General features: G+C 41.3%; 1 protein-coding gene across 1 annotated transcript; it reads left to right on the top strand.

Moving 5' to 3' along the window:
- The first annotated feature begins 20,829 nt into the window (after positions 1–20,829).
- On the top strand, positions 20,830–26,897 carry LOC109888814 (cytochrome P450 26B1-like). Its single transcript, XM_031823663.1, has 7 exons — positions 20,830–21,157; positions 21,739–21,993; positions 22,430–22,654; positions 22,920–23,195; positions 23,578–23,733; positions 23,945–24,388; positions 25,224–26,897. Exons 2-7 carry the CDS (start codon positions 21,790–21,792, stop codon positions 25,557–25,559), a joined length of 1,641 nt encoding a protein of 546 aa, XP_031679523.1. The 5' UTR covers positions 20,830–21,157; positions 21,739–21,789; the 3' UTR covers positions 25,560–26,897.
- Positions 26,898–27,394: the final 497 nt, after the last annotated feature.

The following is a 27,394-nucleotide window of genomic DNA, read 5'->3' as shown; positions in this document are numbered from 1 at the left end:
AATCTCTCACTAATTTATGAACCACTCTTGTAACATCAATAGGTTGCTAGACTTTACTCTGGCGGGGGAGGGGCAGGTTGCCTACACACATATACACACTGACTGGCAAAGATTTTCAGATAGCAGGCAGGAAGGCAGACATTGGAATAAGTTTCTGATTGACAGTGTGAGAGCTTTGCATAGGTGCTATGCGTTTTTTGTGAAAATTGAGAAAAAATGCCCGGATTGTAAAAACCCCCATTATTAACCAGTTCCTGTGCTTTTAAATAACAGTTCTGTTCCGAAACAGATTAGGTCACTTTTGTTCATGGTTCTGATTCTGTTTCTCATAAAATGTCTTTCTTTACCAGTTTCGGTTCTGTTCCCTTGTTTTAAAAGGGTCATCTTGGTATTTGATTTATAATTGTAGGACCCCTGTAGGTATAAAAATTTAATATTGACAAATTATTTGATAAAATATAGAATTCGGCCTTTGCTATAGCCCATAGCTATTGAATTACACATTCATAAATGGCAAAAATCACAAGAGATAAGGTTTTGAAGTGTCTGTCCTAAATCTAGGAGATATAAGAAAGCTCAGAAAAGACATTACCCTTGCAAGGCCGCCAGCCCAGACGGCATCCCTAGCCACGTCCCCAGAGCATGCACAGACCAGTTGGCTGGAGTGTTTACCGACATATTCAATCGCTCCCTATCCCAGTCTGCTGTCCCCACATGCTTCAAGATGTCCACCATTGTTCCTGTACCCAAGAAAGAAAAGGTAACTGAACCAATTGGCTATTGCCCCATAGTACTCACTTCTGTCATCATGAAGTGCTTTGAGAGACTAGTCAAGGATCATATCACCTCTACCTTACCTGGCACCCTAGACCCAGTTCAATTTGCTTACCGCCCCAATAGATCCACAGACTATGCAATCGCCATCGCACTGCACACTGCCCTATCCTATCTGGACAAGAGGAATACCTATGTAAGAATGGTGTTCATTGACTATAGCTCAGCATACAACACCATAGTACCCTCCAAGCTCATCATTAGGCTCGGGGCCCTGGGTCTGACACCGCCCTGTGCAACTGTGTCCTGGACTTCCTGACGGGTGAGCAACAACACCTCCACTTCACTGATCCTCAACACAGGGGCCCCACAAGGGTGTGTACTCAGCACCCTCCTGTGCTCCCTGTTCACCCATGACTGCGTGGCTATGCACACCTCCAACTCAATCATCAAGTTTGCAGACGACACAACAGTAATAGGCCTGATTACCAACAATGACGAGACAGCCTACAGGGAGGAGGTGAGGGCCCTGGGAATGTGGTGCCAGGAAAACAACCTCTCACTCAATGTCAACAAAACAAAGGAGCTGATCATGGACTTCAGGAAACAGCATAGGGAGCACGCTCCCTATCCACATCGAAGGGAATGCAGTGGAGAAGGTGAAAATCTTCAAGTTCCTCAGCGTACACATCACTGACAAACTGAATTATTGTAATTGTTTTACCTTTATTTAACTAGGCAAGTCAGTTAAAAAGAAATTCTTATTTACAATGACAGCCTACCCTGGCCAAACCCTAACCCGGACGATGCTGGGCCAATTGTGTGCCGCCCTATGGGACTCCCAATCACGACCGGTTGTGGTACAGCCTGGAATCGAACCAGAGTCTGTAGTGATGCCTCTAGCACTGAGATGCAGTGCCATAGACCGCTGCCCCAATCGGGAACCAAAAACCTTCAACAGTGCTTTTGGGCTCCTGAATGATAGCGGGGTGAACTGGCAGTGGCTCGGGTGGTTGTTGTCCTTGATGATCTTTTTGTCCTTCCTGTGACATCCGGTGCTGTAGTTGTCCTGGAGGGCAGGTAGTTTGCACCCGGTGATGCGTTGGTCAGAGCGAACTGGAGAGCTCTGCGGTTGCGGGCGGTGCAGTTGCCGTACCAGGCGGTAATATAGCCTGAAGGGATGCTCTCAATTGTGCATCTGTAGAAGTTTGTGAGGGTTTTAGGTGTGAAGCCAAATTTCTTCAGCCTCCTGAGGGAAAAGAGGCTCTGTTCACCACACTGTCTGTATGGGTGAGGTAGCCTAGGAGTTAGAGCGTTGGTCTAGTAACCGAGAGGTTGCAAGGTAAAAATGTGTTGTTCTGCCCCTGAACAAGGCAGTTAACCCACTGTTGCTAGGCTGTCATTGAAAATAAGAATTTGTTCTTAACTGACTTGCCTGGTTAAATAAAGGTGAACTGAAAATAAAATAAAAAGGCGAGGTCAATACAGGTGCATCAAAGCTGGGACTGAGAGACAGAAAAATTGCTTTTAGCTCAAGGCCATCAGACTGTTAAATGTCATTCATGAGTCGGAAGTTTAAATACACTTAGGTTGGAGTCATTAAAATTAGTTTTTCAACAACTCCACAAATTTCTTGTTAACAAACTATAGTTTTGGCAAGTCGGTTAGGACATCTACTTGTGCATGACAAGTCATTTTTCCAACAATTGTTTACAGACAGAAAATTTCACCTAGAATTCACAGTATACCAATTCCAGTGGGTCAGAAGATTACATGCACTAAGTTGACTGTGCCTTTAAACAGCTTGGAAAATTCCAGAAAATGATGTCATGGCTTTAGAAGCTTCTGATAGGCTAATTGACATAATTTGAGTCAATTGGAGGTGTACCTGTGGAAATATTTCATGGCCTACCTTCAAACTCAGTGCCTCTTTGCTTGACATCATTGGAAAATCAAAAGAAATCAGCCAAGACCTCCACGTGTAGAATTGTAGACCTCCACGTTCATCTGTACAACCAATAGTACGCAAGTATAAATACCATGGGACCACGCAGCCGTCATACCGCTCAGGAGGGAGACTCGTTCGGTCTCCTAGAGATGCATGTACTTTGGTGTGAAAAGTGCAAATAAAGAACAACAGCAAAGGACCTTGTGAAGATGCTGGAGGAAACAGGTACAAAGTATCTATATCCACAGGTAAACAAGTCCTGTATCGACATAACCTGAAAGGCCACTCAGCAAGGAAGAAGCCACTGCTACAAAACCGCCATAAAAAAAAAGCCAGACTACGGTTTACAGCTGCACATGGGGACAAAGATCGTACTTTTTGGAGAAATGTTCTCTGGTCTGATGAAACAAAAATGGAACTGTTTGGCCATAATGACAATTGTAATGTTTGGAGGAAAAAGGGGAGGCTTGCAAGCCGAAGAGGCAAAATGGCTTAAGGACAACAAAGTCAAGGTATTGGAGTGGCCATCACACAGCCCTAACCTCAATCCTATAGACAATTTGTGGGCAGAACTGAAAAAGCATGTGTGAGCAAGGAGGCCTAGAAACCTGATTCAGTTACACCAGCTCTGTCAGGAGGAGTGGGCCAAAATTCATCAAACTTATTGTGGGTGTCACGCCCTGACCTTAGTTCTTTGTTTTCTTTATTATCTTGGTTTGGTCAGGGTGTGACAAGGGTGGTTGGTTTAGTTTTTGTCCTGTCTAGGTTTTTTTGTATATCTATGGGGTTTTAGTATGTCTAGGTATATGTAGGTCTATGGTGGCCTGAATTGGTTCCCAATCGGAGACAGCTGTTTATCGTTGTCTCTGATTGTGGATCCAATTTAGGTTGCCATTTTCCATTTGGGTTTTGTGGGTTATTGTCTATGGTTAGTTGCATGTCAGCATTTATCTATCTATCTATCTCGTCACGTTTGTTTTGTATAATTTGTTCAGTGTTCTCTTTCTTTAAAGAGGAATGTTGTGTCTTGGTCTCCTTGTTATCACGACCGTGACAGTGGGAAGCTTGTGGAAGGCTACCCGAAACATTTGACCCAAGTTAAACAATTTAAAGGCAATGCTACCAAAGACTTATTGAGTGTATGTAAACCTCTGACCAACTGGGAATGTGATGAAAGAAATTTAAGCTGAAATAAATCCTTCTCTCTACTATTATTCTGAGATTTCACATTAAAATAAAGTGGTGATCCTAACTGACCTAAGACATGGAATTATTACCGGGATTAAATGTCAGGAATTGTGAAAAACTGAGTTTAAATGGATTTGGCTAAGGTGTATGTAACCTTCCGACGTCAACTGAACATAAACTTGAAATCACTAGCCACTTTAATGGAACACTGGTCACTTTAACTATGTTTACATATTTTGTATTACTCATCTCATATATGTGTTATTTTAGTCTATGCCGCTCCGACAATCATCCAAATATTTATATATTTTTAATTCCATTTGTATACTTTAAATTTGTGTGTATTGTTGTGAAATTGTTAGATATTACTTGTAATATATATTACTGCACTGTTGGAGGTAGAAACACAAGCACTTCACTACACCTGCAATAACATCTGCTAAACATGTGTATGTGACCAATAAAATTTGATTTGATATATATGCAGTACCAGTCAAAAGTTTGGACACACCTACTCATTCCAGGGTTTTTCTTTATTTTTTACTATTTTCTACATTGTAAAATAATAGTGAAGACATCAAAACTATGAAATAACACACACGGAATCATGTAGTAGCCATTTTTTTTAAAAGACGATTTTAGATTATTCAAAGTAGCCACCCTTTGCCTTGAAGACAGACTTGAACACTCTTGGCATTCTCTCAAACAGCTTGACCTGGAATGCTTTCCCAACAGTCTTGATGTAGTTCTTGTCACATATTGTTTCGGGAGCGACGCAGGAGATGAGAAGCAGGTACGGGGAGAGAAGGTTTATTAGCTGACGGACATGAAACGGAACAGGAACAGCGTCTGGACAGGAACACAACAAACACAATACAGAACAATTCGTACACAGGGAACACAACCAAGGATCATATATATATATATATATATATATACAGGGGGTAACCAACAAAGTGAAAGAGTCCAGGTGAGTCCAATGAGCGCAGCTGCGCCTAATGTTGGTAACAGGGGTGTATGATCATGGGTAGCCTGGAGCCCTCGAGCACCAGGGAGGAGTGGGAGCAGTCGTGACAGTTCCCACATATGATGAGCAGTTATTGGCGGGTAGCCTTGCTGATTTTCTTCACTCTGCGGTCCAACTCATCCCAAACCATCTCAATTGGGTTGAGGTCGGGTGATTGTGGAGGCCAGGTCATCTGATGAAGCACTCCCATCACTCTCCTTCTTGGTCAAATAGCCCTTACACAGCCTGGAGGTGTGTTGGGTCATTGTCCTGTTGAAAAAGAAATTATAGTCCCACTAAGCAGAAACCAGATGGGATGGCATATCGCTACAGAATGCTGTGGTAGCCATGCTGGTTAAGTGTGCCTTGAATATAAAAATAAAACACACAGACAGTGTCACCAGTAAAGCACCCCCACACCATCAAACCTCCTCCTGTATGCTTCATGGTGGGAACCACACATGCAGAGATCATCTGTTTACCTACTCTGCGTCTCACAAAGACACGGCGGTTGGATCCAAAAATCTCAAATTTGGACTCAGATTTCCACCAGTCTAATGTCCTTTGCTCGTGTTCCTTGGCCCAAGCAAGTCTCTTCTTATTATTGGTATCCTTTAGTAGTGGTTTCTTTGCAGCAATTCGATCATGAAGGCCTGATTCATGCAGTCTCCTCTGAACAGTTGATGCTGAAATGTGTCTGTTACTTGAACTCCGTGAAGCATTTATTTGGGATGCAATCTGAGGTGCAGTTAACTTATCCTCGGCAGCAGATGATAAGGTCTTCCTTTTCCTGTGGTTGTCCTCTTAAGAGCTAGTTTCATCATATCGCTTGATGGTTTTTGTGACTGTACTTGAAGAACCTTTCTAAGTTCTTGAACTGTTCTGCATTGACTGACATTCATGTCTTAAAGTAAAAATGGACTGTTGTTTCTTTTTGCTTATTTGAGCTGTTCTTGCCATAATATGGACTTGGTCTTTTACCAAATAGGGCTATCTTATATATTCCACCCCTACCATGTCACAACACAACTGATTGGCTCAAACACAGTAAGAAGGAAAGAAATTCCACTAATGAACTTTTAACAATGCATTCCAGGTGACTACTTGAAATGCATTCCAGGTGACTACCTCATGAAGCTGGTTGAGAGAATGCCAAGAGTGTGCAAAGCCATCATCAAGGTGAAAGGTGTCTACTTTGAAGAATCTCAAAAATAAAATAAATGTTTATTTGTTTAACATTTCTTTGGTTACTACATGATTCCATATGTGATATTTCATAGTTTTGATGTCTTCACTATTATTCTACAATGCAGAAAATAGATTTTTAAAAAGACACTTGAATGAGTAGGTGTGTCCAAACTTTTGACTGGTACTGTTTATATATATTTAACCCCTGTTGGGCACAAAACTACTTCCATTAATTTTTTTAACCAGTACTGGGTTACCTTCAGACGATGGAGTCATATTAGTTTGTAGCCCAAACCATTTTGACTTTGGCACATCAGCAGGACCAACTTCAGACACGTCTGGTGGGGCTTGTGGGGGTTGTAGAGCAAAACAGAGAACACCATCGTGTTTATGAGAGTCTTATCTTTCCATAGAGTTTATTCATTTATAGCCCAAGCTGTTCACACACTACATACATTTTTATGAGAAGACTGATTTTTGGATGCCTCCTGGCTGTGCTCCTGCCACCTTAGACCGCAGATGTGGAAGGCCAACATAGGGAGATAATTGAGGCTCAGCCCATACAAAACAGAGATTTTTATGAGGATTATTTATTATGTTAATTAGATTGAAGCGTGGACATCAACTCTGAGATGAGCATTAAATAAAGTGTGACTTCACTTGACTAATGTAGAGTGGTCAAGCAGTGGTCAAGCAGTGGTCAAGCAGTGGTCAAGCAGTGGTAAAGCAGTGGTCAAGCAGTGGTCAAGCAGTGGTCAAGCGATTGCGACAGAAATGCCAGAGAGGAGCTTGAACCAGTGATTTGAATGACTTAAGTTTAAGATGACAGCTATTTTCAGCGATATTGCAATCAAATTACACCTGTACACTCAGATCCACAAAGAAGGTCCTCGGTTTCGAGAAATCCGCTCACATGATGAGCAGGGCCTTTTTTCATACCTGTGCCCTCACTTGTTGTCAGGAGGGTTTTTCTTCCAGAGAGGAGAGGATTCTCTATGAAAGAGGGCAGGAGGCAGGGGAGGCAGACATTCCAGTCCAGCGATGACAGGGCTACTCCGAGCATTCCGCTCCTCGTCTGCAAGTTTGCAGAGTTCCTGGCCCACCGCCCCCTTTCCCCTCTGCCCTGCGGCCCGCCTGTAATTGCTGTTTGGCTGGAGGTAACGTTAAAGGGGTTTTATTGAGCAGATGCTGGAACAAAAGCAGATGTTTGAAGCACGCTGTCAGAGATGGAACCCGTGTCCTGCACTCTGAATGCTCCTGTAATCATCCTACCCCCGGGCTAGAAAAACCTGCACAGAAACACTTTGAACACACATACACACAACTCTCTCTCTCTCTCACGCCCACACACACACACACTGTAAACACACATACACACATAAAAACACATACATAAACACACAAACCACAGTCAAAACTCCCTCCTTGTCCCTATGAACGTCATGTCTCCCAGATTGTGATTTTTATAGAGGTAAACTCCACCAAGGTTGTATAATGAAGATTGTGTGTAATTCATCTGGGGATTTCAGAGATGTTTGTGGCAGAGGGTGTGGGGTGAAAAAATGCGTAGACATTCTCATTGCACTGTTCTGAAATTGGCGCTCCGTCTCTCTGTGTCAGCTGGAAGACTGGCAATGATACCATGATAGGTAGAGCCAGCCAGCTCACAAAGCGACAGTATAGACCGCATGTGGCCCCGTGGCGCTAAGGTGCCCCTGACCAAACTGTTGAGAGTTTGAATAGTAGAATACACAAGGTCCAATTGCAAAATTTGCATCAGCAGTTTTCCAATTGACAGCTAAAGTTTTTGTTAGCTAGCTAGGTAAATTAGGCAACCGAGCTATCTAAACCTTACAGTGATAATGGCTGGATTAGCAACTGGGCATATGCCAATGGGCCCTGACCTCTAAGGGGGCCTAGTCAATTTTGTAATAGTATTTGAGTCCGTTGGATTTAAACACAGCATAAGCTATGTAAAAACACAGTAAACCGCATTATAGCCCGTCTGTTCAGAGGAAATGCAGGTTAATTTGGTCAATTAGACATGTATTTACACATATACCTGAGGGCAATTAAACCAGTGGAGCGGGGACGGTGGTTTGCTTGAAAGCAAACAGGGACCAACACTTGAACGTTTGGTTTTTTATCTTCACTCAAGAATAATTATTTGTGGCGAAGTGTTCCGTCATCCTAAAGGGGTCCTCTGGAAGAGCAAGGAGTTGTTTTGCTGTAAGGCTAACTATATTGTGGATAAGATCAAATCCTTGAGCCGACTAGGTGAAACAACTGTTGAGCAGGGCACTTAACCCTAAATGCTTCTGTAAATCGCTCTGGATGAGTGTCTGCTAAATGACAAAAATGTAAATCTACCTAACACAGATGGCAACCAAAACTCACTTAGGGCCCCCAAAAGGCTAGGGCTGGCCCTGATGATAGGCCCTGTATGCGATTACTTGCTGAGGTCCCAGCCAACAGTGTCTCATTCCTTCATATCTCTCTCTTTCCTTTCTTTGTAGAAGTGATTGTACTGATCGACAAGAATAGGGCCTGTGGCAAGAATCAATTCACCACAACTTGACACACTGCAGGCCACTCTCCAGATCCTGTCACTCCCACCAGTCTCTGTCCTTTATCCGTGTGTGTGACAGAGACCAGGGTGGTAGGGGACTTAATGGATTAAGGCTTTCCCCTTTGAAAGAGACTCCGCAACTGAAGAAGCCTTTTCTGCCATTGTTCTCCTCTTTCCCCTCCTATGTGCGTGTCTGTTTGGTGCTGAACCACTGCTGACCTCTTAATCGCTGCCTCAGGTGGGCTTTTCACAGGTAATGGGTTTCACAGACAGCAGCTTCTGAGCCTAATGCCCACTCTTCCTTTTAATAAAAGGACTTCCTTCTTATTGTTGATTCACTCAAAACATAAACACTACACCTTTTCCAATACTCATTGTCACCAAGGTTAGGAACCGTTTCCCCCCTGAGCCTTTGAACCCTCAGGAAAGAAAGCCTTCTGTTGCATCACACTTAAAACGCCACGCCACCCTCCTCCTCCTTGTGTTCAGTCGTTATCAGACACCATGGTCATCCAAGGCAATGCAGAATGTTGACTGGGAAACTCAAACGAAATATATGCACAATTGCAAATATTAAAATACATTTCACATGCCAGAGTTGTTCATGACTAATATAACAATCCAGGTAGCAAATCTAGCATCATTAGAGCTATTAAGATCTAATAGCATATCATATAGTAGATCTAGACCATGTCTGGAAGATAATTATCCTAACTCAAACAGACACATTCTGTGACACTGTCTGATGTGTTATATAAAACTCTTGATTAGAAGTGCAAAAACATGTCAAGAGGCGTGTCATAAACAGGCCGACATGGGGGAAGGGATCCGGTTTCAGCGTCTCAAACGGTATGCTGTAGTTAGCTGGTCTGTCTGACAGATATCATCTGTATTTCCTGCTCTGTGTCAAAGAGACCTGTCTGTGGAACATTCAATGGAACATTCCTCACACAGCCCAGACAACTGACTGTCAACTCTTTCTGAACTGCCATCTTTAGGTGACGATTAGTAACGGAATGAGCATATAATGTTGAAACTGTGCGTCGAAAATACTCCAGTTGTCAAGCGAGAATGTGATTTAAATTCAACTGCAACCTGTTTGTTTAACTTCAATAGCTATAGCTAACTATTATTAGACATTGTGATATTTTTTGGAAGCTTGAGCTTGATATTTTCTAATGTTGTCACACATCTGTCCTCATTGATGAAATATGTTCATCAGGACTGAACTTTTCCAAAGTATTCAGCGAGGGGAGGAAAGTGGAGGAAAGGTCTTTCATTTTGAACTTTTACCACAGTTTGTCAGAAACAGTCCCCCTTTCTAAAGGAGGAACAGTGGCCCTTGTTCGAGGAGCACCTCCGATGGGGTCATGACACTGCACCTCAGCCCAAATTCGATACCCTGGCTTGCTCGCTACGCGGGCCCATGAAAGATAAGGAAATGGGGTCCGGTAGTCAGACGTTACCCCCCTCACCCTGGCCTTGCCCTGGGGGTCACCAACACACCCCTCCCTTCCCACCCATCCCCCAGGGACGAGCTGATGACAGGTAGCTGCTTAGACGAGGGGAAAGGGTCTGCAAATCAAAGAGACATGGTGGGGAGACTCAGGGAGGAAGGAGGGGGAACGCTGTGTGCGATGAGAGACGGTACCCAACAGACAGGATCAGTGAGACGGAGAGAATCTCCTGATTCCTAAGCCTGGTTAGTAACAGAGACCGCTTATCTCTACAACCGTTAGCTTATCTAGAATATGGCTCCCCTTCCAATGATCCCTACCACGTATCTGTCAAATGGATTCTCAGAGATCTTTCCTTTATTACTCGTAATCGGCCTAATGAAGCCAGGATATTTGGTCAATAATGTCTCAGGTTTAAAATTGTTGCATTCCTTTCTGTTTTGGCCAACATGTTAAGCTGAACATTCCCTTTCAGTTTGTGTTGAGAATATGAGCCACAAGCAGAACTCATTGTGAAACATATTGTCAATCTTCATCGCAAACTCATAGCTACATTAAATGTGCAATTCTGGAAGTGATATTTAAATCCATGTTGACATGTGGAAGCCTTTTAAGCCTTTTAACCTTTGTTAGGATATGTATTGTATCCTGTCAACTCTCGGGGTGGTTGTTTTTGGGACGTGGACAACTTTCTCTTTCGTTAGTTGGAAGTTTCCCTGATTGATAGCTTGCGGATGTTGATTGAGGAGTGTTAGATTTCGAGACAGAGTGCTATAGAATAACCTCCACTGTTTCCTCTGCAAACTGACTGCAGGACCAAAGAGTATACTCTGAGTTCACTAGGTTGAAATGATCTTATAGTAAGACCAAAAATATGTATTTGAATTGGATTGGATTCAATGGATACTTCATTATTTCAGTAACAAATCCCATTACATTTTCAGAACAGGAAAGAACATGGAAAGCAAAGGTCACAGAAAACCAGACTCCTCTATTTAAAATGGGAGAATTTGATTATCACATAGGCTACTATTTTAACAACTGCAGTAGGCAATTCATTATCTCATATGTTACTTTAGAACTTGCATTTACAAAACAATCTGTTCTCACCTTTAACACTGGACTACAGGAGATGTCCTTTTTATGCCATATTGTACCTCATATTTATGCCATATTGTACCTCATATTTATGCCATATTGTACCTCATATTTATGCCATATTGTACCTCATACTTATGCCATATTGTACCTCATATTTATGCCATATTGTACCTCATATTTATGCCATATTGTACCTCATATTTATGCCATATTGTACCTCATATTTATGCCATATTGTACCTCAGTTTTATGCCATATTGTACCTCATATTTATGCCATATTGTACCTCATTTTTATGCCATATTGTACCTCATATTTATGCCATATTGTACCTCATATTTAGACCATATTGTACCTCATATTTATGTCATATTGTACCTCATTTTTATGCCATATTGTACCTCATATTTATGCCATATCGTACCTCATATTTATACCATATTGTACCTCATATTTATGCCATATTGTACCTCATTTATGGACCATATTGTACCTCATATTTATGCCATATTATACCTCATATTTATGCCATATTGTACCTCATATTTATGCCATATTGTACCTCATATTTAGACCATATTGTACCTCATATTTAGACCATATTCACCAAAAACAGATTGCCATCAGATTGCCAACTCAAGCCCCTACAGTATGTAGTAACAATGCACTAACACTAAGGTTGCCATGGGGAACACAATCATCTCATAACACAAATGTACTCTCCATCACAATCTAGCGTTACCACAAACATGACAAACTTAAAGGTAACTGACAAAATAAAGGAAACAAAAAAGTGTCTTAATAGGACGTTGGACCAGCACGAGACGCCATAACAGCTTCAATGTGCTTTGGCATAGATTCTACAACTGTCTGGAACTCTACTGGTGAGATGCAGCACAAGTTTTTCCACGACAACTAACATAATTTGATGTTTTGTTGATGGTGGTGGAAAACGCTGTCTGGGACGCCGCTCCAGAATCTCCCATAAGTGTTCAATTGGGTCGAGATCTGGTGACTGAGACACACACACACCCTTTAAACCCCCTATGCTCCATTGAGACCCCTCTTTTAAATTCACTGAGATCTCTTCTTCTAGCCATGGTAGCCAAGGTAATGGGCAAATGGGCATTTGTATACATGAACCTAAGCATGATGGGATATGAATTGCTTAACTGACTCAGGAAACACATGTGTGGAAGCACCTGCTTTCAAGATGCTTTGTATCCATCATTTACTCAAGTGTTTCCTTTATTTTAGAAGTTACCTGTATATCCTACGTCAATGTTTCCCAACTCTAGTCCTCGAGTACCCTTAACAGTACACATTTTTTTTGTAGCTACAGACTAGCACAATTGATTCAACTTGTCAACTAATCATCAAGAAAAAATGTAAGGAAAACACTGCATTTGTTACAACGTTTCATCACTTAGGTCTTCAACAGGCATCCAATATTATATAATATATGATCAAAGGAAATTGGATGCACCTGAGCTCAATTTGGAGTGTCATAGCAAAGGGGTGTGAATATTTATGTAAATTCTGTGTGTAGATGGGTGAATTTTAAAAAATGTAATACATTTTGAATTCAGGCTGTAACACAACAAAATGTGGAATAAGTCAAGGGGTATGAATACTTTCTAAAGGCATATAAAACTACTGCTGTACACACCTTATATACTGTATATATATATATATAAATGGTGTGTATAGACAGTATGGGCAGTATATGAACAGAAAAGTTGTGTATAGCAGCAGTTATATAGGATGAGCCATGGCTAGAATACAGTATATACATATAAAGTGGGTAAAAAAAAGTATAGAAACATTATTTAAAGGACCAGTGTTCATGGACCCTATGTACATAGTGGGCAAAGCAGTCTCTAAGGTGCATGATAGAGTACATGGTGGTAGCCGGGTAGTAACAGTGACTAAGGTTCAGGGCAGTGTACTGGGCGGAGGATTGCTAGTGGTGACTTTTTAACAGTCTGAAGGCCTGGAGATAGAAGCTGTTTTTCAGTCTCCCTGTTCAAGCTTTGATGCACCTGTACTGTCTCCGCCTTCTAGATGATAGTGGGGTGAACAGGACGTGACTAGGATGGCTGTGACCCCGAATGGGTGGCCTTCCTGTGACACCGGATGCTGTATATATCGTGGAGGGCAGGCAGTGTGCCCCCGAAGATGCGTTGGGCTGACCGCAGCACCCTCTGAAGAGCCCTGCATTTGAGGACGATGCAATTACCGTATTAGGTGGTGATACAGCCCGGCAGGATGTTCTCAATGGTGCATCTGTAGAAGTTTGTGAGGGTCTTAGGGGCTAAGCCAAATGTATTCAGCCTCCTGAGGTTGAAGAGGCAATTAGTGAGTATTGTGTGTAGATGGGTGAGGAAAAAAATATATTTAATCAATTTTGAATTGGTCTGAGGATGGGATGCTGTCTGGGCCGGCAGCGAGGCTTGGGAGGGTTAACACACTTAAATTACTTACTCATGTCGGTCACGGAGAACGAGAGCACACAGTCCTCGTAAGAGGAAGGGGCTGCATCGGCAGCTTTCCTCGAAGCGGGCGAAGAAGGTGTCCGGAACGTGGTTGGCATTCCCTTTATAATCCATGATTGTTTGGAGTCCCTGCCACATACGGCTTGTGTCTGAACCTTTGAATTGCGACTCCACTTTGGCCCTGTACTGTCGTTTTGCCTCTTTTAAACCTTATGGAGATCATAGCTGGTCTGTTTGTACATGTTCCCAGTCACTTTGCCATTGTTAAATGTAATGGTTCGTACTTTCAGTTTTGCGCAAATGCGGCCATCTGTCCACGGTTTTAGGTTTGGGATCGTCATAGTGGGAACAACATCCTCTATGCACTTCCCAGTCAATGTATACTGTACATCGATACTATTCGATACTATTCTCAGTGGCGACCCGGAACATTTCCCAGTCCGCGTGATCAAAACAATCTTGAAGCATAGAACCAATTGGTCAGACCAACATTGAACAGTCCTTACCACGAGTGCTTCCTGATTATGTTTCTCCCTATAGGTGGGGAGGAGCAAAATTAAGGCGTAATCTGAAGGGAGGGTGCGGGAGGGCCTTGTAGCCGTCCCGGAAGGGAGATTAGCAATTGTCCAGAGTATGTCATGCGCATGTAGCACAAGAAATATGTTGATAGAATTTTGGTAGCATTTTCCTCAGATTTCCTTTATTAAAGTCCCCAGCTACAATAAATGTTGCCTCAGGATAAGCAGTTTCCAGTTTGCAAATAGTCCAGTGTAGTTCCTTGAGAGATGTTGTGGTGTCGGCTTGGAAGGGAATATACACAGCAGTGATGATGACTGCAGAACATTTTCTCGGGAGGTAATGCAGTTGGCATTTGAAAGTGAGTTATTCCAGATCGGAAGAACAAAAGGACTTGAGTTCCTGTACGTTACCACAATCACACTATGAAACAAACACCTCCACCTTTATTTTTCCTGGAGAGTTCTTTCTTCCTGTTCTCGCGATGGACAGAGAACCCTGCTGGCTGAATGGACAGGACAATATATCCGGAAAAAGACATGATTCTGTAAAACAGAGTATGTTACAGTCCCTGATGTCTCTCTGGAAGGTGATCCTCACCCTGAGCTAGTGTACTTTATTGTCCAGTGACTGAATATTAGCGAGTAATGTACTCAGAAGCGGTGGATGGTATGCAAGCCACCTGAGTCTGACTAGGGCCCCACTTCTTCTTCCTCTTCTCCGACATCAGCGTTTTGGTGCAGCCCCCGGGGTGAATAGAGCTGGCTCGGGAAGTTAAAAAAAAGGATCCAGGTCAGGGAATTCAAATCAAACCAAACTTTATTTACACAGCACATTTCAGACATGGAATTGTGCTTCACAGGAAAAAACAAATAAAAACTGAAATATTTACTACAGAAACATAAGAGAATAAAAATCTAATGAATAACAATACAAACTGAACGACTGAAGAGCTAAACTAAAAAGGTGTGTTTTAAGATCTCTTTTAAATATGTCCACAGTTTCGGCCCCCCTCAGGTTCTCTTGCAAGCTATTCCAGAGGCTGGGGGTATAATATCTAAAGGCTGCTTCTCCATGCCTCTTCATCCTAGCCTTTGGGATAGTTAAAATGCCAGTGCCAGAGGACCTGAGGGACCTACTGGGTACATAACTTAAAAGCATGTTTGACATGTATTGGGTTGCACAATCAAATTTCTGCTAGAATTTCTGGTGAGTAACCGCCAATCTAAACTCCAAAAGTAATTTCCGGCTGTAGGTAACAATACAAGAAACGTTGTGAGCAGATAATGTAAGAAATAACAAAACAATTATAATAATACTGCAAAGTTGGCTAGGAGCTAGAAAAAGGGTGACCATGTCGGTCAGTGTCATCTTGTCTCAGTCAGTCGAGCATGGTGCTTGCCACCCCAAGTGTTGAGGGTTCAATTCCTGCTGGAGCCACCAATATGAAAAATGGATGCACGCATGACTAAGTCACTTTGGGAAAAAAGCAGCTGCTAAATGGCATTTTTATATTATTATATAAACCAGATCAGGCCAGTGCTCACTGTGTGAATTTATGTGACATGACAGACAGCAACAATTCTCCAAATTAAAGCACATTCTCTTTATTCTACCTCACTGTGAGATCACGGGATATCTCACCCCCTTTGAACTTATTCTCACTCTGTCTAACTTGATGGACAAATAAAGATTTGAAAGCTCCATTTGAGAGAACAGGTCTTGATAGAACGGCAGGGGATTTCAAAGTTGTCCTTGAATTAAACCGCATGTGTGGTGTAATTACCGATCAAAGACGTTGTGGTAATAAGCATGAAAATGTAAATTAAATATCCTAGAGCAAAGGTATTCAAATCTTACCCTATGAGGTCCGGAGTACTGCTGGTTTTCTGTTCTACTTGATAACTAATTGCAGCCACCTGGTGTCCCCGTTCTAAATCTGTCCCTGATTAGAAGGGAAGAATGAAGCAAAAAAAGCAGTGGAGCTGGCTTTAAATGTACATTTGAGTGACCCTACAGAATGTTTAATATAGCAACAGAAGAATAAAGAAATAAAAAAGGATGGGATAAACCGTTTTATTTTTCACTGTTAATTATATTATTGACAGAAATAGCTGCCATTCATTTATTCACCATATTGTCTGTTAACGTTAACACCTAGAATCATAACCTCAAATTTTGTAATGCTCAAAGGAAATGGGAAATGTACTTCAACGCCCTTAATTCCTTGACTAATTGACCAAAGGATTGGTGTCAGAACAAGTTCTTCCAAATAAAGTATCTATCAAAATATCCCCCCTCTTGACACGTTTTCCAGCACAGTGTTTACCAAATTCATTCAAGGCGTTTTAAAAGTACTTTGCTATCCCATGGATCAAAAATGTGTTTTACGGTTGTCCCCCCAAAAATCTGATGATCTCTATCCATGACAGTAAAGTACACAGCACTCCAGTAAGAGGTACATTAGCTGTAGTCATGTCAGTAAAGGTTCCAGACACATGCCATTGCAATGCCTCTAGGGTAGCAGGTGGCATAGTTCACTTTCTCCCAGTGTTGACACTGTCTTCTTCTCTGTGGACAGCCCTTGCATAACTTTTCATTCAGCTACTTCGTCAAGTCTTTTCCATGACACACCTCAAGTAATTTAGTATCCATACTTAATTCAATGTTATGTTGGTACAAATAATATATAGCAGTCATTTATTCTAGACATAATTTTGTGTTGGGGCATAATCATCATTAGATGAAAATTAACTATATATATTTTTTTAATACGAGCATTAAGGGTTATTAATCATTGTAATAGCCTTATATACTACGGTTGGGAAACAAATTCAAAATCCCCTCTTGAGATGATGTTGTTAGTGAAACAGTTATTTTACACATTAATTTATCATCCTAACATTGAGTGTTGTGTTCTTGTCTGGATGAAAAGCTCCCTCCACATGTCTGACAAGCCCCTACTTGTCTCCCACAGCCATAGCTGATAGCTTCTTCTTTGGTATTCGGTTTCCCGGCTGTTAAAATTAATAATGGCATTTCCTAAATATCTAGACAAGAGAATATCCCCCCCCCACACACACACACATTCTCCCCCTACCCCCGTAAAAGGTTGAGTGGAAAGGTACCTGAGTTGTTGCCTCTCACACTTCAAAGTGAGACTGGGTCACAGTGACTACACCTTGAATGATGTTACAGATTTCTCTCAGGACATTGCCTAACCATTTGGTTTTCTTCACCATTTTGCCTCCTACTGAAGCCAGGGCAGACGTCTGTTCCCTGATTGATTTGATAACTAAGTCAATCATGGGAAGTGGTTTCCATTGTAATAAGTTGTTATGTGATGCCATAATTATGTAAATATTGACTTGGTTATCTAATCAATCAGTGAACAGACCTCTGACCTGGCTTTAGTAGGGGAGTCGTATGACAGCACGGTGGCAGTGAGAGAAGAGGACAGGCGGGGAGCTGCTGGGTCTCAGGCAAGTATTCTGCCCCATGGGAGAGATTAGTCTAAATCCAAATAACTACTGCAATCCCTGTCTGTTTACCTGCTGGGGGGTGGGTTCCTCCATATATCTCTCTAGAGCAGCAGCCCACAGGGAACCAAGGGGCACAGAGATGGGACTTGCCTCTCAATCACATAGGGTCTTGGCATCTAGGAGTGGCATTAAGCTGGAAGTATGAATCATATATCAAATGCTGAATTTCATCAACATCAGAGCAGGAAGAGGGAGTGGGCCAGGTTATGGGCAGGTTATCATTACAACCCAACATGACACGGAGGGCTATACTATGTGTTTATCATCACTGAAGCATTTCAAACACAGGCTGATCCATGCCTAATCATTGAGGGCTGAGAGGGTTTCTCGATGACTTGTATGAAGCACGGGTAGTAAAATAACCGAAGGTCTAGCAACCCAAATGTTGCGTGATTAAATCACATGATGGAGAACTTTAACATTTGAGCTAATTAGCGACTGCAAAATAGATGGGTTGGTTGTTTAGCAACAAAACCGAGACGTTTGCAACTCTGGGGCAAAGGCTTAGATTTTTGACTAATTGTAAATGTTGTCTTCAAATATTTATTGAAAACAGTAATACATTTGCACAATTAGCATGTTTTCTCTCAAATACATCATTACAGTTGTTGGTTAGCTAGCTAGCGAATTTGAGTCATATTAGCATTGACATGAAATAAGTCAAAACACCTCCAAACAAGATAACAATAACAATAACAAGATACAAAGAGATGAAACGCGCCACCAAGATTCCCCACATGGCAGCTTCTTATTGTTGCTAGCTGTCTGACCGTTCAGAATCATAACAAAGCACGGCTTCCGGCCACATCGATGTGCGCGCGTCACCTTCCATGACGTTGCCAGCCAACCCGTCTATACTTTGTAACTACGTAGCTAGCATGTTAGCTAAACCTAACCCTAACCTTAACCCAGGGGAGAACGACTGCCAATGGAGCCCCGGTCGGCCTTCGACTTGAATTACTCAATGAGAGGGGGCAGCACTGAGCTAAACTGCAACGTTACTTCCTGGAGTAATTCAAACTATGCCTGTTATATCTCCATTTTAACCTGCTTCATTTGTCTTCAATGAGCTAAACTAAGATTAGCCACCTTTCTAACCTAGCTAATTTTAGCTACAATAAATGAGCATTTTTTAAAGATAAATTTACTTAGAAAATTGTGTGGTGGACATGAAAAAAATAATGTGACTGTCACGAATACCTAATTAGTAATTTGTAACTATTTCACGATCATTTGTGATGGTGTGCTTTTAGGGTAGGGATAGGCGATAGGTGCTCACGTTGTCCCTAATGGTCGGTAGGATAATGCCTACGGAAATCAAGGCCATAATTTCACAATTTTAAATCATTTGACAGTAATCCACTAGAGCCTCCATACTCAACTGGCGTTGAGGTCGCATGGGTTGTGAGGTGGGGGTTTGTAACTACGCCGACAAATTACATTATCCATCTGGACCTTTGCCACCTAGGACATTTATGATGGACCCTGCACTAAAGTTTGGCCTGGCTGAGTTATGTAACAGTGGGAACAGCACAACAGACATAGAGCATGCAAAGACCAAGGTCAGCTCATATAGTGACTATGTACACTGTCACTCAATCGGACAGTAACTTTAGCAATCTCACAATTAATTAAGAGGAACATATTCACGATAAAATGGCTTGCCATAGGAGGCTCAAATAAGATTTGTAACTACGCCGACAAATTACATTATCCATCTGGACCTTTGCCACCTAGGACATTTGTGATGGACCCTGCACTAAAGTTTGGCCTGGCTGAGTTATGTAACAGTGGGAACAGCACAACAGACATAGAGCATGCAAAGACCACGGTCAGCTCATATAGTGACTATGTACACTGTCACTCAATCGGACAGTAACATTAGCAATCTCACAATTAATTAAGAGGAACATATTCACGATAAAATGGCTTGCCATAGGAGGCTCAAATAAGATTTGTTAACATAGTGCATCCTTCTATGCACTATTAACATAGTGCAACTGATGCCATCCACATAGCCTAACAGGCTTATGAGAAATGTTGGTACATTTGATATGGTTGATATAGCTGTTATAACATCGGCCTATGTTATTACCTGTTAACAGTTTTGTGGTAGTTAACATGTCCTAATGGTGAAAATTACGTGACCCTTGTTAACTGGCTATACAAAAAAGTTTACAATGTGAGGCCGCAGTCTAACATTTTATTTGAAATCAAACTGAAGATAAAAGTACCCTTTTCATCTCACAATAAAAAAAATAGGTAGACAATTTTGGGCCACATTGATCTACTGTATCTATTTTTTCACATGTTATTTCATTAGATACAAATATATATTTTTAATTAGACTGTAGGTTACCCTCTTGTATTGAAATTCTTTGTTTAAACATTCAATTTACGAATTTGGCCAACAATCCAAAATGTGTGCAACAGGTGTTGTCTGTTCCCTGATCGAAAAAGGAACCCACCTGGAAGAACTGAGGACACCAGGAACCGGCATCTCTGGGGCACGCTTCCACTGGCCATCACTCATCAACACTAAATATGAGAGGAAACCCAATTCTAACCAGAGGAATGTTAACACAACCACGCGTAAAGCATTTCCCGAAGTTTTGAATTGAAGCTAATATTATATTTACATTTCTTTCGACATTTGTGTACCAGTTTCTAAAATGCTATATTGTGGTTTTAATCTAACACGTTCAACCTGTGATTTCAACATTAAATATGAAGACATTCAACTACGTAAAATTACAGGACAAATCATCCGGAAACCTAGATTTGTTATAATTTGCTCACGTTAGATTAAGTTCTAGAAAATGTAAATAGTGCTATTTATCCGAGAAAATAAATATTACGTATACTTTTGCAGGTTGAATTAATCTTGAAATCATGAAAACTTGTTCAGATTATTGTTAATTTGTTGGCCAATATGTATTATTATTCACGCAGGTTGACAGGGCATGCAATACAAAGGCCTGCGCCATGTCCATGCCAATTGAGAACTGGTCTATGTGAACAGAGTCGGTCAAACTGAAGGGTTTCAGTGATTGGTTGGTTACCTGTCTCCTCAATCAGCTGCCATTCGATCCCCATACCCTACACGCACTTTCAAAGCCGCATCGCTCGCGCTCACTCAATCACCGAGTGCTATCACAAACTTTTCTCCAATCCTGGCGATTTAACGAGCTCTTTAGATATATATATTTTTTTAAACAAAAAAAAACGTTATACGTCATCTGCGAAGGTGGATCATGTAGTGTTCCAATATTTATAAAGCTCCGTGCGAACAATACATTGTGGAGGAGGAAAGAGACCTTTAAGGACGAGTTTCTCGCTGCTGTCAGCGACTTGGTTCCACGTTTAAGACAAGGTAAGGCTCTCTACACCTACTATTTCAATATTCCAGTTGTTTTCTTTGATGTTTTTGTGTTTTTCTCAAGCTACAAACGCTTTTAAAATAGGCAACTTTTTTCAGTGTTACTTTCTTAAAGGAAGATACTATACGATTATTAGTCAGAATCCGCCAACTGTAGGCTACTGTATTTCAATCAATGTGAGTGTATCCCCCGCTTTTGCTTGATTTAGTACAATGCACTATAAAACGCGGGACGCCTTGGGAATATTGAACACCCTGACCTGTATAAACGCACATAAATAGACAAGCCGACGTATGTAACCTGTACAACTATTTGGAATACTTGTGAGTTTGTCGTCATTCAAGGGGAAGTAAATTGAGGCGGAATGAAGGAGACTTCCAGTAGATATAAATCAGGATCATCTTTTTCTTTCGTTTAGCCTACTTAAACCATCTCTTCTGCATAATTATCAGAAACCATGCTTGTCATACAAATATGTGTCTGTTAAGATTGGGAAGTAAGTCGCATGAATAACAATTGCAACATAAAAGCGCCATTAACGTTTTGGGAAATTATTTGTCTCTACTCTGGACAGAGAAAAGAAGCACGAGTCAGACTTCACACAGTAGCACGTGGATATTTGGAGATGTTCCTTCTGGAGCTCAATCACTTGTCAGCGCTGGTCACTGCGCTCACATCAGTGCTCTCCGCACTGATCTTGCTTGCCGTCTCCAGGCAACTGTGGACCTTCCGGTGGACCATTACGCGGGACACAGAGAGCAAGTTGCCGCTACCCAATGGGTCCATGGGCTGGCCGCTGGTGGGAGAAACGTTCCACTGGCTCTTTCAGGTATGAGGAGTATTGTTTCGTTTTTTTTTACAAGCGTTCCAAGATAGACTATATGTGCCTTTTACGCGACGTATGTCACCATGCATGTGATGAGCTAAAGAGTTTGTTTGTGTTAAAATGTGCAAAGAAACAGCACACAACTTATGAAAACATTACATCTCAGTTCAGTATACTGTATACTGAATATAATGCGTCCATGGTACTATACTTGTGTGGACTTGATGAGCGTGTGTAATTCATTCTTGCGGTGAAAAACAGACGCTTTCACTTCAATTCCACACCGCGCTCCTGTAGGAATGCATCCCGCTTCCAGACTGGGCGTAAACTAGGAGGCACGGGGTAGAGCCTTAAGGCCATGGGTAGAACGCGCCCTCTTTATACACATGAACTGAACACCTCCTTTACCGCTTTTGTGTGTGTTTGTGTTTTACGACAGGGGTCCAACTTCCACATCTCCAGGAGAGAGAAGCATGGCAACGTTTTTAAAACTCACCTTTTAGGAAAGCCTGTTATCCGGGTGACTGGTGCCGAAAACATCCGTAAAATCTTGCTTGGAGAACACAACTTGGTTTGCACGCAGTGGCCTCAGAGTACCCGTATTATCCTAGGACCCGACACACTGGTCAACTCTATCGGAGATTTGCACAAGAAGAAGAGAAAAGTAAGGATGAAATAAAGATTAGTAAAAACCCGCAGGGGACATAACTTGGTGAGGCATGATCATCTTCTAGGCCTGTTACTCGCCAGGGAGGCAAATCAAGGCAATAAAATATGCACATAATTCCCTGCTGTTGTTATTGAGTTATTATAGGTAATAACTAGAGAAGTATCGGGATGATTAATTTTGTCTCAAGTATTATTCAATTGTTGTCTGGAGTACCTTGTAGCCTACCAGGTGATAACCTTTTATTATGCTTTCCTTTAAGATCTTGGCAAAAGTCTTTAGCCGCGGGGCCTTGGAGACTTACCTACCTCGCTTGCAAGATGTTGTCAAGTCTGAAATTGCAAAGTGGTGCTCAGAGCCTGGCCCAGTGAATGTTTACGTCTCAGCCAAGTCTCTCACATTTCGCATTGCTGTCAGAGTCTTGTTGGGACTGAAGATGGAGGAAACACGCATAGTTTACCTGTCTAAGATCTTTGAGCAACTCATGAACAACCTCTTCTCACTACCAATTGACGCACCTATGAGTGGCCTCCGCAAAGTGAGTAAGCCTACAGCCAACAATGTTATAATGCTGTAAAATTATTCGCATATTTATTTTATGTTTTAATCAATGTAGAAATGATAGTCCTGAGAAATGATAACCCTGAAATGATAATACGTTTATTTATGATTAATATCTTTACATGTTTAAAAAACAAAACTATTGTAGCCTAATTCATATTGTATGGTGTGGCATGATAACACAACTATTTTTCTAACTTGCAATGCTAACAAAAAACTTGCACATCACATTAACACTCAATATGTTATTAGAATGGAAAATAGTAAATATAGTATATTTTCAAGCACTGAATGGAAATATCCCATCAAGGCAGCTAAAAATCCATTAGACGCCATGCTGATGTATGTTTTCTTCTCAGGGAATAGAAGCCCGGGAAATCCTACATGCGTGCATGGAGAAAATCATAGAGGAGAAAATGCAGAAACAACAGTCTGATGAGTACTATGATGCTTTCGATTACATGTTGATCAGTGCCAAGGAAAATGGAAATGAACTCAGCATGCAGGAGTTGAAGGTAAATGATTGTATTTTTCTGTTTAACCATTCTGCTTTCTTTGGTCATATGCATATACAATCCCACATTTGCAATTATATAGTCAAACTTATTTGGAGGTTTATAGCCTACTAAGGTGAATTGACCATTTATTTACTTTGGACGGCCAAAACAAATGTCCAATATTATAGCTTAAATTAAATGTTAATTGTGTTCTGTTTCTGGTGTCTAGGAAACCGCGGTGGAGTTAATATTTGCTGCTCACTCAACTACAGCCAGTGCCTCCACTTCGCTTATTCTTCAACTCCTGCGGCACCCCGCTGTGGTGGAGAAAGCCCAGATGGAGCTGGAGTCCGAGGGTCTCGGCTACGAAGCACATAGCGCCCACAGATGCTCCGGCAAAGAAAATGGTCTGAAAGGTCCTCTTGCTGCGGAACATGAGGAACATCGGCCTCTAGACGCAGAGGACACCCTGTTGATGAATGGGAACGGGACTGTTAATTGCGCACTGGATGAAGACGAAGAAGCACGGTGTTCTCGGTCTCATATTCCTTGTTTAACTTTGGAGAAACTGAGTCAGCTACGTTACATTGAATGTGTCGTCAAGGAGGTCCTGCGGTTTCTCCCGCCAGTGTCTGGAGGATACAGGACCGTGCTACAAACATTCGAATTGAACGTAAGTATATAATTACGCGCGCTTTTTAAAAAAGGGTTCTGGGAAGAACCAGAAAGGTTCCCTTTTGTAGGGTTATTTGATCAGAACCCCAGGGGTGATTCTTCACTGAACAACTGGGTTGCATACAGGGTTATATTTGGAATAAATGTCGGTTCTATATACAACCTTTAGTAGTGTTATATATGAAGCATTGAACACTTTTTGGTTCTATCCAGAAGCTTTTTTTCTAAGAGTGTATTGAAGCTGACCTTAGATCAACCCCATGACCAGGCCACACCGCATCATACTTTAGATTTAATGTGATGTCGGGCAATTAGTCCCTCAACTGGCTAGAACATAAAACATTATTCGAAAGCAGATACAATGCGATGTCAAGTAATTGAGCGAGTTTTCAATACACCATAATGTGTGCAGCGCTCAAGTGCATCTCCCAATCCTTGCTCCATATAAAGTGACCAAGAGATTCACATAGGCTTTTATTTGAAATTAGGGATATAATGAACTGAGGCCCCTAGGGTAAAAGTATAAATAACTTTGAAACCGTCTGGATATCCTATGCCCGATGGTGGATACGATTAGATATATTCTAGTCGGATTATGAAAACTTTATTCATACTGATTAATAATTGACTTACAGTTGATAAGATTCATATTGATGTTTAGGGTCCATGTGATATGTTGTGAGATACAGATGATGCTGAATATGCCTTAACATTTCCGGAAGTCAAAGAGCATTCAATCTAACTGTAATGCCGTTGTCACTTGCCAATAGCAATCTTGTCCTTGTAAATATTGTATTGAAGTTAAATTTTTGTTTTGTCTCTCTACTTCCAAGGGCTACCAGATTCCTAAAGGATGGAGTGTAATGTACAGTATCCGGGACACCCATGAGACAGCTGCAGTGTTCCAGAGACCGGAGATCTTCGACCCAGACCGCTTCGGGCCGGAGCGTGACGAGAGCAAGACTGGGCGCTTCAATTACATTCCATTTGGTGGCGGAATAAGGAGTTGCATCGGAAAGGAACTTGCCCAAATGATACTAAAAACCCTGGCAGTTGAGGTGATTGGCACGTGCAAATGGACACTAGCCACGGAAACATTCCCCAAGATGCAGACGGTGCCAATAGTCCACCCCGTCAATGGACTGCATGTGCATTTCAATTACGCATAGCCTGCTCCGATAGTTTAGAGATGTCATTGTGTTATTATTAAAAACATTAACATTAAGCTCATTAACTTTCCGCAATTGCAATATTAAGTTATTCAATCTGAATGCATCAGCAAGAACCCTATGCTGTGAGAAACACGGTGGTCATTGTAGAGTGGAACCAATGCATGGTGCCAGTGACCTGTGATGATCTGCTTATCGCCAAGATCGCCATTTTACGCACTGGGAAAAGTGACTGCATACATTTGCTATTCTTCACGGACATCCGGGCGCCCACTTCCATAACATAGCAAATCGAAAAATGATAGCCTATATTTCAGCACCATAATGCAATATACAATGGATGAGTAGGGCTTTCCTCTCAGAACAAACATTATTTGTGCTCAGGACTGATTATAAATATCCGTCTATAATACGAAATTGTCTTTCAGATCTTGCACTTGGTCTCCACGAAAGACTTTCAGAAATACATTCCAAATGTATGTGTTTATGTCCAGTATGTAAGTAGATTGAAATGAGATATAGGCCTACATTTCTAGGCTAAATACGTGTATGTGTGTATGAAATGAAGTAGTATTACAAATAAGCTTTATTTATAGAACACTTCGGTTAAGTCTGTGTACATATGGAATAATAATGAATAGGCCTAGTTATTTATAATCAATGTAAAGCATAGACCGTTAAAACAAACCATAGGCCTAGAGTATCGCTAATTATTTGATTATAAAGTCTATAAATCAAAATGCAATTATATAAACTTATCTAGAGAAAATAACCAATTATTATTTGTATTCTTATTATTATTACATGTTCCATCATTATGAATAATCGTTTGTTGATTTTAAAGCATGATGGAAGCGCTGTGAAATGACCCGGTTAAGATGGATTCATGGAAGGAGATAGCACTTTTTCTCCTTTACGGAGTGTGTATATACAGTATTTGTTCTATTGATTGAATGTGTATATTTTTGTGTAGATGTTGCTCGTATTATCTATAGAACGATGTAAAGGGTAAATTACAAAAAAAAGTGTATTTCTGCCATAGAATAGGACATTTTACCATACAAAATGTGCATTTGCTGCCATCATGTTAACCACAATGTATATATTCCCGTTCTATAAAAAGAGCAATATGAACTTGTTTATAGATAAAATTGTTAAGGTTTTGATAATATGACATTTGATAAGTGTGCCAGTATTATCACAGTATAAGCCTATACAATATATTATGAAATGTGTTGTTTTTAATATGAGATGCCAAAATATAGTCAATTGTAAGCGTAGTGTATAGTCTTAGTGGTTAGTTGGGTCTGTTTTCGTTCGCCAACTCATATCATTGAATTCCATAACCACAAGAACGATTTGCATATCATTTGACAGGCTCCGCCCCCGAAGATAAATGGAACCTGAAAGGTTACACCTTCAGAGTGAACTCGGATTGCAGTGTGACCCTCTAGTGAACCATTTAACTCTGCCCTATTGACCCTCAGTTTAGGTGACGCTTTGTTAACTGTGCGTTCACGAGCAGTGACCACAACACCAATGATATCTCACAACATAATTTCCACACCAAAGAATTCTAGACCTATAGGTCACTATTTGACTTTCCTCCATAGACGACTGAAATTATTAATTGTAGGTAAGACACTTGATTTAAACCCTCAGACCACCCACGTTTAACAGAACTACCCCCTCCCTTCCACCCACCCACCCAACCACACACACACACACCCTCTATCTTCCTCTCTCTCTCTCTCGCTCTCTCTTACCAAGTTAAAACCGACAGTGTAAAATGACCCTTCTCAAATTACCTCCAAAAAGGTTGAAATTATTCTAAA

This window comes from Oncorhynchus kisutch, linkage group LG4 (genome assembly GCF_002021735.2).
Source record: "Oncorhynchus kisutch isolate 150728-3 linkage group LG4, Okis_V2, whole genome shotgun sequence".
Lineage (NCBI taxonomy): Eukaryota > Metazoa > Chordata > Actinopteri > Salmoniformes > Salmonidae > Oncorhynchus > Oncorhynchus kisutch.
The sequence above is the reverse complement of the archived record's forward strand: the minus strand, read 5'-3'. Positions and strand labels throughout refer to the sequence as shown.